The 14,561-nt window shown below is 37.8% G+C and overlaps 1 protein-coding gene across 1 annotated transcript in view; it reads left to right on the forward strand.

The window, feature by feature from the left end:
• Nucleotides 1–14,561, forward strand: part of LOC144022400 (myelin basic protein-like) — a 58,285-nt gene that overhangs the window by 23,724 nt on the left and 20,000 nt on the right. The window contains exon 3 of the mRNA XM_077527152.1: nucleotides 7,382–7,466. Coding sequence (XP_077383278.1) covers nucleotides 7,382–7,466 — 85 coding nt within the window. The remainder of the gene's footprint in view (nucleotides 1–7,381; nucleotides 7,467–14,561) is intronic.

The raw sequence follows: 14,561 nt of genomic DNA on the forward strand, positions 1-14,561 counted from the left end.
TAGTCTATTTAGCATAGAACTAATGAAATTTGGAAGTTGCTGACTTTTTTTTTTTTTTTTGAGTCAGCGTTTTGCTATTTCAAAAGGTTGGGTTTTAATTGTGTATAGGTAAGCAACACTTTTTTTTGTTGGAATATTAATTATCCTTGAAGGGCTCAAGGTTTACTTGTTGAGGCAAATTGATGAAGAATTAAACAACTCCCAGTGGGCAACTTGATTTACTAATGAAGGTACATTTGTGTGCCTGTGTTCGACAACATATCCACCTTATTCCTGAATTATTCATGCTAAAAGAATTCTGCTCCCAACTTCCGCTTCCTGACCGAATTTTTGTATTTGTTACAGTGGTGAGGTTCTTATTTGAACGTTTTTATTCCCCCATATATTTAAGACAATCCTTAGCCCCCATTGCACATAAAAAATGACTTCCACAACTTGGGAAGTTGTTGCATCGTTGCCATTTGTAGGAACAAGCAAAAAGAAGTTGAATCTGTGACAAAAAAAAAAAAAAAGTAATGTTTTGAACTGCAACCCCGGAGCGGTAGAGGGACTGTTGTAAAAATTGCTAGTTTCCAGCGCCTACCCGGGATGAGGGTCACAGAGGAATTAGTCTGAGAATCTTTATTTGAAAATCCCACATCAACCACCTGTTGTGTCGTTTCATTTTGTGGACAAAGTGCACAGAACAAAGTGCACATCGAACATGCTTGCTTTGTGGCAATTACCACGAGAGAAGATTCGGGTGCCAACATCAACATCAAGTATGATGATGACCTCTGTCGCAGCAATATTGTGTTTGTGTGGTGAAGATTGATTGCGGTTTATGACATGAAATGATGTGAAGCTTGTTTACATCAAGCGTTCGACTGCCCATTTCGGTAACGTACAGGCAGTGGGACAGAGTGGGGTTGGCTGGCTCCTATGTCTGCTTTAAGCTAAAAAAGACTGTCCAACCTCTTTTAACAAAGGGGGGACAACTTTATTATTGTGTAGGCACAGATTCACCCCAGAGCTTTTGAGATTGCTCATTGCTTCATGTTTGAAGTGACAGAATTCAGAAAGTAAACATGCGACTGTATGTTGTCGCTGCCCTCTGTTTTTTATGTTATGCTATTACCCTGCTACATTAGCAGGAAGCTAAAGCTGCGCTCCCACATTGGTAAAGTCTGCAACTAACTGTCATAGAAAGTAGACTCACGCAAACAGTTTCCATGCAAACAAAACGACGGTTTCGATTAATTCGTAAGTCTGAAGCATAATTCACGCAAAGGATGATGGGGCGTAGAAATAAGGTGGATATATTTAATTTGCACAAGCACTTTTTGTTTCGTTAGCTGCAGACTCAACAGGCGAGGCACTTACTGTAGATGCGAGTGCATCGGGGTCAGCTTGAAACAGGAAAAGTGGAACACATGCAATTTAATGACATTATACAATTAACCAGAGCCTTGCTTAAGACCTCATTGTCACAGCCTTTCAAAATGAGAGAAGCTCTAATGAGTGTGGGCCATTACAGGTGAGGTGCCTATCAGCTTTGCAAAGGTTGCAGGCTTGTTGTGCGTAGGCTATTGTGAATAAGGAAAAAAGGAAAGGAGAAATAGATGTCATAAAAGCATTATCCTATGTCGTGGAGCGTGTATTTTGCTTATATTTGACTGCCTGACTGAGGCTTAATGGACAAAGTGATTGTGTCAGTGAATTGGGAAAAGGGATCCAAACAAGACTTGTTTTAGCTCATCAGGTTGAGGGTTCAAATCCAGCATCCCTATTTGGTGTTTGTATGCACTTTCTGTGCTTGTGTGGGTTTTTTCCAGGTACTCTGGTTTCCTCATAAATTCTCCACCAAGATTAATTGGTATTAATTGAAGACTAAATTGTCTCGAAGCATGCATGGTTGTTTGCAGAGCTGGGCACTTCCATTAATTGTCACTTCCCATCGATGACGCGCACTTTTCGATGAGTGACGCAAAGCCTTGAAAAAAATACACGGACTGAGCATTGACTGAAGCATGTTTACGTCCTTTGATCGGTCCCTCTCATTCCGTGTGAGGTTTCGCGTCATAAAGCATTTCGCCGAGTATGCGGAAGCACTCTGCGAAAGGTGGGCATCTTCATCGACGGGAATTGACGATTAATGGGGGTGCCTAGCTGGTTGTTTGTCTGCTTGTGTCCTGCGATTGCCTGGCACACCAATGAGCCTAATGAGGTTAAGCGAGAATAAATGGTCAGATGAATATACTTCTAAAAGCAGATTGTGTCAATAGGAGAGGCTTTGTTATAGCTGGAGCAAACCACAGCCGCAGTCATATTAAACAATATAGAGGTAATATTGTTAAGTGCATCTCTCTCTTACAGCATCAATCAAAACAAAACATTATTATCTTTGTCAAAGTGGAATATTTGCTGAAGATCTTGCATTGGATATTGTGTAAGTGGCCATAAAGTGGCAGCTGGTTGCTGTATATCTCAGTTTCTCATTTGTTTCCTTTTGGATTCACCATAGTAACATCTAAGTCAATAGCTATCTTGCAAAACAACTGGTAGTCATAGCAACAATTAGACATAAGCAGAGCATGACAGAGTGACATTGGTTGTATTTTTGTGCTAGTGATGTAGGATTTGTGATCCTCCTTCCAATTAGGAATGTGTTAATATCCTTATCACATCTCTGGTTTTGTTCAGTTGTTCATTTTGTAGCTCTCTGAATGATTTTTTTGCCACTGGAATGTATTAAATAGCAACTGCTCCCGTATTTCTTCAGAGGAGCCATAGCCAGCATTGCATTGCACACACTTGCCTTATTGTGACACATCACATCAAGATGGTTCCTGCTGAGTTGCTGTAAAAGGGATTTGGTTTTCCGCGCTCTCAGCAACAACATGTACTTGCGGATGTGGTGCAAGGCCATAGGGCCACTGTACATTCAGACTTACTGTGCTACTTGTAATATTAAACAGATCAATATACTGCCGTTAAAGCAGTATATTTAAGTAGTTACCAGGTGTGGTCGTCAGATTGCCAGCCACATTTTATCAGAAGAATTACACTGGCATGAGGTTTACTGTCTGCATTTCAATGGCTGAAAAGAAAATGAATAAGGGGAAATGGAAAATTAGTAACATACTTGTAAGGATTCACCAAAAATGTATCTATACTTGCCTAAATAAAACTTGCAGAAATTGTCAAATGTTAATTAATTAAAATGTTAAATCTCATCAGGAGACCAAACATTGACGAAATGAGAAAACTGACTGAGAATGACAAATGAACTCTCCAGATGAGGGAGCCGAAGTCTCAGCTTGACACGCCACTGTTCTCAATTTGAGCATTGTGAGCAACCCACTTGGCTTCTTCCCATCTCTCTGAGTGGGTTGTGTTGTGACACTGATGTCTTAAAAATAAGTCTACTGTTAACACCCCAGCTTTGTCTTGGTCAGAGTTCTCAGGGTTTGTCCTGAATCCATCTGATCTAACTATACTGATGCTTGAAGCAGAATTGGATCAAATTGCACTCCGTGTTCCAGCCACAATTTCTGGCCGGCCCTCACGGCCTTTATTAAGTCAAGATAAAATGATGTGTAGGCCTATGCACTGCTTTTATATTGATGTGCATGTGTGTCAGCAATTCAAGCAATGTCTATTCTCCACTTGATGATTGTCTTCACCGTCTTTTGTACCCTTCTCCAGATTTGCCTGATTGATGCAATTAGTTTAACCATCATTCAGTGTTCATACAATGTAAGTGTACCATGATAAAAAAAAATTTAAAAAAAAACTCACCGACTAATACTCTCTTAGAGTGCATGCATTACAGTTGACCAACATTCTTTGGACTACTTTTATCTTTTTAGTGGGCTCATTATTGCCATAGTCCATTAATGTTTGACTTGCCTAATTGTGACTTAAGTGTGATGCTGAGGTTCGGAGCTAGCATATCAAAGATGGGTTTCTAATTGAGTTGGCATGTATAATATAATCATTTTTGCTGCCGTTGTACTGTGCCGACTGGTCTTTTTTTTTATTATTATTATTATTTTTTTACTTTGTGTGTGTGTCATATTGGCTTGTCTAAACTCCTGTGACACCATTTTGTAAACTTCTCCTACAACAGCAGTTCACATACACTCCTACCAGTCTTTTTGCTTTTGGTGTGCATCTCCACTCAGGAGACATATCCTTCACAGAGGTGAATTGGAGGATTCATTTCAAAAGCTCCTTCAACATCTGTTATTTTCCTGCATGTGTAGGATCCAATGAGTGGGTCCCCTGCATTTCAATATATTCCCAAGATTCACTGCATTTTCACATTGAGTTTTTCAAACGAAGTAAGAAGAAAGATGCTAGAATAAGAATCCTCCATTTATGTAGGTTTGAAGTTTGAAGTTTGAAGTTTATTGAACATATGCATATATACATATATAATTATATAAACACATAAACAAACAAAGAAAGTTAAAAGTAAAAAATAAAAGAAACATCCAATAAATATCGATGTATATGTTCAAGGGAGTAGGAAGAAGTTGAAAACTTATCCAGTCCTACCCCTTATTCTTCATATCCTATCACTTATTTATAATAAATTACATTTTAATAAAAGAAAATATAATCCTACTCGTATAAAAATAAATAAATAAATAAATAAATAGAAAAATAAAAAATACACAATAGTAACACACGTATATACAAATTTCATTACACTCATATCAATACATCAAAGAAAAATAAGTAAACGAATAAATCATTTCTACAATCTTCTTAACTCATATCTGATTTAAATAATAATATTGAACTTTACTTTTAAAAAAAATTTTAAATTCAACAAGTGAATTACATCTTTTCAGGTCAGTTCCCAAGTTATTCCACAAATTAACTCCTTTAACGGAGACACACCTTTGCTTAATATTTGTTCTTGTTTTGGGTTTTTGTATACACTTGTACCCCTTATCTCATAAGGACAGTTTCTAATTTCAAACAACTTTTGAGTACTGTGGCAGAGTAGATTATTGTATACTTTATACATTATTTGTGCTATTTTAAACTCAACCAAGTCATAAAATTTCATTGTATTTAATTTAATAAATAGTGGATGTGTTGATTCTGTATATTTTGATCTATTAATAATCCTTATGGAATTTATTTTCATACACCCTTTCTATTTCAATTAAATTCACCATAATTTTAACTTGATGAGTGATTGGTCTAGTACCGAAAACTATGAACTTGGTTTTATTTAAATTTAATGATAATTTATTCATATCAAACCAATCTTTTATTGTACTTAATTCATACTCCACAGTAGTCAGAAGCTGCTTCAAGTTGTCTCCAGAACAGTAGAAAGTTGTATCATCCGCAAACAAGACACTCTTGAGTATTTTCGAGACACAACAGATATCATTCATATACAATATAAATAATTTAGGGCCCAGCACAGACCCCTGAGGAACTCCATGAGTAATCTTCAATTGTTTTGAATTTGTATTATTAAACTGCACATACTGATATCTATCATCCAAATAACTTTTTATCCATTTATATGCTAAGCCTCTTATACCATATTTCACTAATTTATTCATTAATATAGAATGAATAAATTAGTGAAATATGGTATAATATAAAATATGGTTGTAGAGGAGTTATTTGATTGACAGTTAACAGTTGAGTGGGTTGTGGTCTCAGCACATTAATGAACACACTGTCTTCGAATGAAGAGAGAACGGCGTGCCGTTTTCAACACTTTAGACAGCATGTATTATTTAGTGCCACTAGTGGTGAACTACTAACTCATTCACCACCATTAATTTCAATTGTATGCAAAAAAAAAAATGTGTTCACATCAACGTACAATTAGGTGTAGTAAATAGCTAACTTACAAACACAGTTAGCCTCAGGTGGTAGTTGCAGCTAGTGTGGGACCTATTGGTCAATCTCTGCTTACATTTTACTTGGCTTGGGCCTGCAAGTCATTGTCACTGAGTCCCGTGATTTGGGCGCCCGCTGCTTGTCTTCCTCTGCTTTGCTGTCACTTCTCCTTTTAGCCACTCCAGCAAGTTCTTGCTAGCCACTCTTGCTTGCCGTTGCTACTGCTTGCTGCTCGCTCGCTCATTTCAAATAATAATTGGTATCGTAATTAGTGGTGGCCTTGTGAAGTATGGTCTCTCTGCGGCACCGTAGTGTGCGTGCTTCAAAATCACTGCATTCTATTACCGGTAGTTCTATGTTAAATGGCCAACATATTTTTTTTTTTTTTTTTTTTTTTACAGCAGATTATGTTGAACATTTCGGATCTAAAACTATTTCACATAAAAATTTCTCATCTTTTTTTGATGAAAAACAACTTCACACACAATTACAGTATATCAAAAAGTGGCTACTGTGGCTCCCTGCTATACGCTAATAATTTAGCCAGCATTAGTTAGCAATCGGATTAAGATTGTAGTTGGAACGGTATAGCCATTGGATTAATGTTACTTTATAACTATAATTTACTTTATCTTAATCTTACAATAATTTTTACAATACAATAATTTTCATCTCGTTTAATTTTTATTAATGAGGGTTTTAGTCTAGTCTAGTTTTGTAGTCCGGTGAAAAATGTGCGTTGACGGAATTATTTTTTGTTTAGTTTTCGTTGACGAAATTAACACTAGTATATAGTAGTAGCCTAGTAGGTATATCTCATGTACAATATGACTCTATATATAAACCCCATTCCAAGTCAACAGAACAGGGCAGGTAAAATGTGTCCAAATTGAATAGTTTTCCTTTAGTCTCTGTAAATTATTCTCAACTATTTTAATGTAGAACATTTTAGATGTGGAAAAACTAATAATGATGAAAGTGTTCCACAAAAATGTCAAACTTTTTCTGCTGCTTCCTATTTGACAGCATAACGTCAACTATAATAAATACAGAATTGTAAAAGGTTATATGTACTGCATTGACATCTGTAAATAATTGGTCTTGGGTGCAAAACATGCACTAAAACTACCCCGGCAATTCTGGTGGCCTCATGTCTACAGTATATTGTATGTTGCAAGCTTATAGAGTCAGATGACCTTAGCACCACAGAACGAAGATGAGCAGGCAGCCAAAGAGTGAATCTAAAGACAAAACTGAAATCATACTTAAATGCTCTGTTAGTGTGTGTGCGAGCATGCGTGCACTCATTTAATAATTTTGAATGAAGCAACTTGTCCATTTATCTTTTGTATAAAGTTAGCAAGGAGCACGACAGTACATCGACAATAACGAAACACACACAAAGCTTCTCAGTTTGAAAAAGCAACTCAATTAAATGGGTGTGACTTTGTTTCACATCATTGATCCTGCTCTGCTGTTTCCATGGTAACTTACCTTCCCAACCTGTTTTTCTATCCCCAAGGCCTTATCACCTGAGACCAGAGATGAGAGAGGACCAGCGGCAACCACAGCAGCAGAGGAGCCTGAAACACAAGATGAAGTCTTTGGTAGGAGATTAATCAACAAAGTTTTAAGTTTGCGTTTGGATATTTACTTGTGTAGGCTTGATCAGCATGTAAAAAGTGAATTAGAGTGTTGGCAATTTTGGTGTAACTCATAGTAACACTGCTATACTGTAAAGTTGTAGCAACAACCACAGTCACAATAGAAGTAAAAAAAAATCGTAATTAGATTACCGTATTTTCCACACTATAAGGCGCACCTCATTATAAGGTAGGGGTGGGACAAAAAAACGATTCGACCGAACCATCGGTCGTCAAGGGGAGCTAAACGGCCGTATCGGTAGCAGACTTGTCAACCGATACAAAATCCGCCGGGAATTCTTAGATACATTGCTTGTAAAGCTGTGGACCGGATATCGCGTTGCTGTGAATCGGTTGCGAGTGAGGCTTTATGGTTTTCATAACAATAGCAAGAGTTCTGCACCGTGCTCTACTTGTTTTGTTTACATTTCAGTAGCATCACTATTCAAGCTACTTCCGTGTTTACAGAGAGCTAGCAAAGTAGCGCTCAGAGACGCTTCATTCCCCGGATGTTGTAAACATAATGAAAAGACGTTTCGCACCTTTTTTGGGGGGGAGGGGAGCCGCCTACCGTCAACGCCGTGCTCGCGACACGGCAAGCGCGCTCGCGCGCAGTCGCGCACAACGAGTGACAACATGCAAATGGAGACAGTTAGCAGAAGCCGGTGCTGTACATCTCGGTATTTCCCATGGCTATCGAGTCCTCTCGGTGCACTTGTATGTCCCGGGCCGGCGTTGGTACTGCGCGCGAGCCAAAAAGAATAACTCCCGTGACGATCCAATGCATGGATTCAAACGACACAGGTATGTCCCACAGCCAACACACCAGCTATGCTAAAAGCACAGTGCAAGTATCTCATTTCTCAGTTTGTGGCTCCCTGTCAATGTACACAACTAGCATGAGCAGCAGGGAACTGAGACATGCCCGCAATTACGTCATCAAACTCAAAACAAAATGAACGACAGCCCAAAAAAGAAAACAAACAGTAGTGATTCCGTTGTCATCATCGTGTCTCAGATTAAAAAAAACAAAAAAGATGTCATACATTAACCAAAAATGAATGTGATGGCAAAGAAAAACAAAAATAGTTAAAAACAAAAATTGTTAATAAAAAGGGAAATGCACTTTTGGAAATATTTTTGGATATATTAAGTTGTTAAAATGTGTTTGATAGATTTATTGTTCCGTAAGGTGGCTTCATATTTCTTTGGCTGGACGGTTGGTTTATTTCATGTCTTAAATTTATGTTTCTGAAATACTTCACAATGTGGACATATTCTGTTTAATTGTGTTGGTGTCTTTTTAAAGGTTAAATATTTATATTTCAAATTGAATTATCAGCCTTTTGTTTTCCTGATCCTGATTTTGAATTTAAAACAAAAAACAATTATAACTGTCAATAACAACTAATAAATATTTAAACTGATACATTCATATCACCCAGCCCTTTGTTCCGGTCCATTTAAATAATTGATTCAATATATAAAAATATAGAAGTCATTGTTGTTGTTCTTTTTTTACACATTTGTAGATACTGTAAAAATTTGTGGTGTTTTAAGATTAATGTTTACAAGCAAAAAATGTCACTATAGGTTTTGAATATTGAAATTAATCGTATCGAATCGAAAATTGTATCGTTCCCAAACTTAATCGAACCGTATCGAACCGTTCTGTTCTGAAAGATAATCGTTTTTCAATCGAATCGCAACTTGTGTATCGAGATACATATCGAATCGGCCTCATGTCAGAGATTCCCACCCCTATTATAAGGCGCACCTTCAATGTATTACATATTTTCAAACTTTTTCCATATATAAGGCGCACCGCACTATAAAGCGCACCGCATTATAAAGCGCAGCTTCAATGAATGACCTATTTTCAAACTTTTTTCATATATAAGGCGCTACAGTAGAGGCTGGGGTTACGTTATGCATCTATTAGATGGTGCTGTGCTAAAGGGAATGTCAACAAAACAGTCAGATATGTCAGTCAAACTTTATTAATAGATTACAAACCAGCTTTCTGACAACTTCATTCACTCCCAAAATTAATAAATAGCTGTTTTATTATTTTCTCTGAGGTAAAGTATTAGTATTAGCTAGCCATCCAAGATGGCGGGATCTTCTGCGCATGCACGTCACCGATCGTGCAGGGTCACCGATAGCGTCTTGACAGCGAGACCTGTTGTGGCTCAATATTGATCCATATATAAGGCGCAGGGTCAGCTTTTGACAAAATTGAAGGCTTTTAGGTGCGCCTTATAGTGCGGAAAATACGGTAGATTGATTGTTTTAAGAAAATGAAGTGGTTGCTAGGTGGTTAGTGTCTGCCTAATAGTTCTGAGGTTTAGTCTTCCTGTGTGATGTTTGCCTGTTCTCCCCATTCTTGAGTGGATTTTCTGTGTCCGGCCTTCTCTCAATACCAGAAATACACGTTTTAGTTTCACTGAAGACGCTAAACTATTTAATCTGGTGTGAATTTAACTCGGAATGTTTGCTTGTCCTGATGTGCCATGCGATTGGCTGGCAATCAGTCCAGATGCACCCCGCCTCCAAACCAAAGTCAACTGGAATAGACTCCAAGCTCACTCTCAATCTTAAGGAGTGCAAGCTCTATACAAAGAGGATGGAAGGGCTTTTGTGATGCTGCAACCCAGCAGATGTGGGAAGAGTTTATTAGACAAGACTGTATATTTGATTGATGAATGGCATTCTATAACAGAAATAAGTTGCAGTTGCCAGTTGACTTCAAATCAATTTCATTGTTAATACCTCATCATCAGATTGGGTTATACTTGAGCATTCCAAGTAAAACCATTGCAAAACACCTCACATTTGAGATTTAAAAAAAAATGTATTTATTGAATCCCTGCTGACTCGTATCAACTGTACTGAAACAAGTTGCGTAAAACTACTATTATTCATGGACTGTTTACAATCTATAGCTTGCACCAGTCTCAAAGATGCTGTGTCTATAATCTAAACAAGTGAAGAGCTACAAATTTTTGTAGGGGCGCTCAGGGGTCTTTATCGTGCTCACATTGTTTATATCATCAGCTGCTGCTGTTCTCCTTGGACTACCCGTTCCATGTCTCTTACATAGTACGCCCAGTGTTTTCTTTCTTTCTATCTTTCTTTCTTTCTTTCTTTTTTTTTATCATCATCACATTCCAAATGGTTGGAGCTCTAGCCAATGTTTGTGCAATGGTTTTGATCGATGTATCAGGACACACCTGGCCAAGGAACCACCTGCTGTCAGTCATATGTTGTCATATTTATGCTCACATGAAAAATAGTTGGATTCTACCAAAAGGTTCTATCCTCTCAGTTGTGGTTCAGATCAAGATATAAAAGCTCGGAAATAAAAGCTGAGCTGATTACTGAAACAGCTGAGTCAATGTCTAATCGTCATTTGATGTCAAACCCAAATGTTTTCAGTCTACAGCTAAATATGGGGATTTGCCTCAAGTTTTCAATACTTTAAGATGAGGGGATGTAGACGTAGACATCTAGGGTTTGCTGTGTCAGGTTAATTAGGTATTGATTAGTTATAGGACAAACTTGGTCAATACAGTTCAGACTGGTGATGCTAAGGGAATCGACACACGGTAGGCGACAGCGAATTATGTGTCACGTCGCCTCCCATGTCAAACTGCACACAGGGGAGGCGACGGAGGTACTTGTCGCCGTACACAGGAAGCGACAAGCAGTTGCGACGGCGGCAGCGGCTGACGTCACCCTCAAGCGCGGCTTGTTGACAACAGATTTGATTGGCTATTATATTGGAGGGAATCATTGTAAACGGACATCCTACTACATAGTTCGAGGATGAAGGTTCACAATATATTACTGGAATTAACTGAACTATTGTTGCTAAGTGTCCTGTCCACGTCACGGAAATCATTGCGTGAAGTATCATATAAAACTGGATGGTCGGACACTGCTAAAATTAGATCCCCCCATGTTGCCGTGTACCGCACTGTCTAGCATGCTCTGCGTTCATTGGCTCGTCAATGAAATCTTTGCTGATTGGTTGAAGCCTCAGCTACAGCCTCGGCGACGCGACAAAAGTTGAACATGTTTCAACTTTCTAGTATCGCGTCGGGGACCTATGAGTGCACGTCTACGTGTACGCGCACGATTTTTCACACGCACGAATGTCGCGTGTCGCCGAGAGGGAGGGAAGAAGACGATTTTTGCCTTGTTGCTTTGCTTCCATAGGAAATGAATGGAGAGCGAGCGACGTCGCCTCTCGTGTGTCGAGCCCCTAACAGTGTAATTTTGAAGACTGGTCAGTATTCTGATATGTGCATGCCTGAATATTTGGTGTCCAATAACAACTGATTGTGACAACTTGCAGTGTCAAGCCGTGTCTTGTGCTTTCAGTGTTTGAGCATTAATCAGGATGGAGTGGGCTTAATCCACAGTGGTGCCCAGTAGGCCTGGGCGATATATCGATTTTTTTGAATTAATTCAAATTATTTGTTGTGGACGATTTAAACTTTAATTAATTTGAATTTCCCCAAACCCACTTTTTTTTTTAAATAAATATTGACTTAGTGAATTGTTTAAAGCATTTCAATTGTTATCCTCACAAGAATTATAAATTTTGTACATCCATATGATCAATTAAGCCACAGTCATTATGAATGAAATATTTTATTAAATGCATTTTTATTACTTTCAACAAGTATTTTATTTAAGGCAGAAATGTTTCACTTTAATTTTGAAAAGGAAATATTTTGTTATGTTAAGTGTTAGATTCAATAGAAGCAAAAGCTTCGAGTTTATTGTCATTTAATTACTAAAACAAAAAGTTACAAGTTTGCACTGCAATGTAATTCAATATGTTATGTTAGATTTGTTTCCACAAATATTTTATTTCATGCAGATATTTTGCACTTTAATTTTGAATCGGAAATGTTTACTTAAATTACAATTAGGGCTGTCAAAGTTAAAGCGTTAACAGATCAATTAATCACAGAAAAATATCGCATTAATCATGTATTAACGCATATTAATCGCACTTTTTTTTGGACCGCACTTGAGCCTTGAACGTAACTGCGAATGGTTGTTCCTGTTGTTCCAAAATGAGCGGGGTGACTCCAGTTGGGGTGCTCGGTGGTAAATTTCGCTTTAAAAAACACCCCGACGGGACTTTAGATAAAACAAAAGTAATTTGCGTTTAATTAATTAATAATTGTTAAATTGCCCCCAATTGATATGATGCTGTTATGTTTTGAGCAATACACGCATGCATGCAATTGCGTACATGCATTTAATCAATGTTTGCAAATGACATTCAGATAATAAAATGCGTTAATGTCAAAATATTACGGTATTTTGTATTTATTGTATATTACGCAAATATGCAAGTAATTTAGCTGATTAGTCGTGATTAATCAAAATTTAAGTGTGATTAATCAGATTAAAAATTTCGTTTGACAGCACTAGTTACAATAGAAGCAAAATTGTTTTGAGTTTTCTGTCATTTAATTACTTAAAAAAAAAAAAAAAAAAAAAATTCTAAGTGTGTACGTTATAAATGTAATTCAATGTATTTGATGTGTTTCTAGAGGTATTTTATTTAAGGCAGACATTTTGCACTTTATTTTTGAAAGGGACGTTTTTATTTGTTGTTTGATAAAATACAAGCAAATATTACTTCGATGTGTGTCAGTGGTACTTGCTTTCTTAAAATAAATAAATAAATAAAATCGAGAAAAAAAAATCGTAAATCGATTTTTTTTGTGAAAAAAATCGGAGATTTTATTTTTAGGCAAAATTGCCCAGCCCTAGTGCCCAGTCATGTAATGCTCCAAGTCAGCCCCAATTACCTCATGTTCATTCACCTTTGCATTTTATGTTATCTATGATGTGGTCGGTTCCTCTACTGTGACGAGACATGTTAACACGTTTAGGATTTAATAATTCCACCTCTTGACCTTTGGTCAATATTTTTTCCTATCACTTGTCACTCACTCAATCATTTATTTTTCTCTCACAGATGTAATGATCGAATACTGAATACTATTTTACTGTAGTGATTGTAGTGTTCTAATTTGCTAATTATGTGGAAACTAAAAATCACGGCTCTGTATTGAGATGCTTCAAATGTAGCGTTTCCTTGACAATCATTTTGCAGAGGCGGCCCGCCGTTCTTAAATCTTAGCTGGCTCTCGTTTAAAGCTGCATGCAGCCCGCAGTGGTATGAACAGGAATCAGCAATTTCGGAATTTCATTATCTGGCGGTCCATTTTTGCTCATCACCCGAAGGTGGAGGGATGCTGCACCATGCTTCATTCACCACGGTGACCTCCAATGTACAGGCACCAATACTCACACTTGGTCGGTGTCTCTCTCAGTCGGCAACTCAAGACTGAAAGAGTGTCCAACACCTCTCAAGAGGACTGGTACCAAAGCTCAAGCCATGTGTCGAGATGAGCCTGACTTTATCTCCAGTTGTCGGAACTTCTCAACCTCACTCACCAATTTGGGCTCCCACCCGGCCAGAGAGGTCACATTGACTCACTGCAGCCAGCTTATGTAGCCGAGGACTGGACTGCAAAGGTCCCACCATTTGGCCGCCACCCAGCTCTCTGTGCGCCTGGCTTCTATGGCCCCTCCTACAGGTGTTGGGTTTATAGGAATATGAGTTTACAATACTGTATGTATTAAACTAGCATAACCTAAGAGTTAACGTTAGCCACTTACAGCTTGTCTATCATCAACAAACCAAACATATTTAGTCACTTTATCAAGCAGTTCTATGAGAAAGTTTTGTCAATAAACTTCGATAAGTTATACGTTGTGATATAGTTAGTCAGCAGGGATGCCGGTTACCCAATTACATTCCCAGCAGCCAGCTTAACCACACCCTCTAAATCAGGAACACAGAATTGGTGAAAACAGCGTACTCGTTAAAGCTTCACAAATCCCTTCTACGTAACTCTGTCTGTAAATGTTTTCAGCAATTATCCTCAAACATAATATTGTATTTAGAAACAAATCTATGATGATTTAATGCAAATTGGCCATTGTGCAATGCTTTATGACAGT

Source organism: Festucalex cinctus, chromosome 7, assembly GCF_051991245.1.
Source record: "Festucalex cinctus isolate MCC-2025b chromosome 7, RoL_Fcin_1.0, whole genome shotgun sequence".
Taxonomy (NCBI): domain Eukaryota; kingdom Metazoa; phylum Chordata; class Actinopteri; order Syngnathiformes; family Syngnathidae; genus Festucalex; species Festucalex cinctus.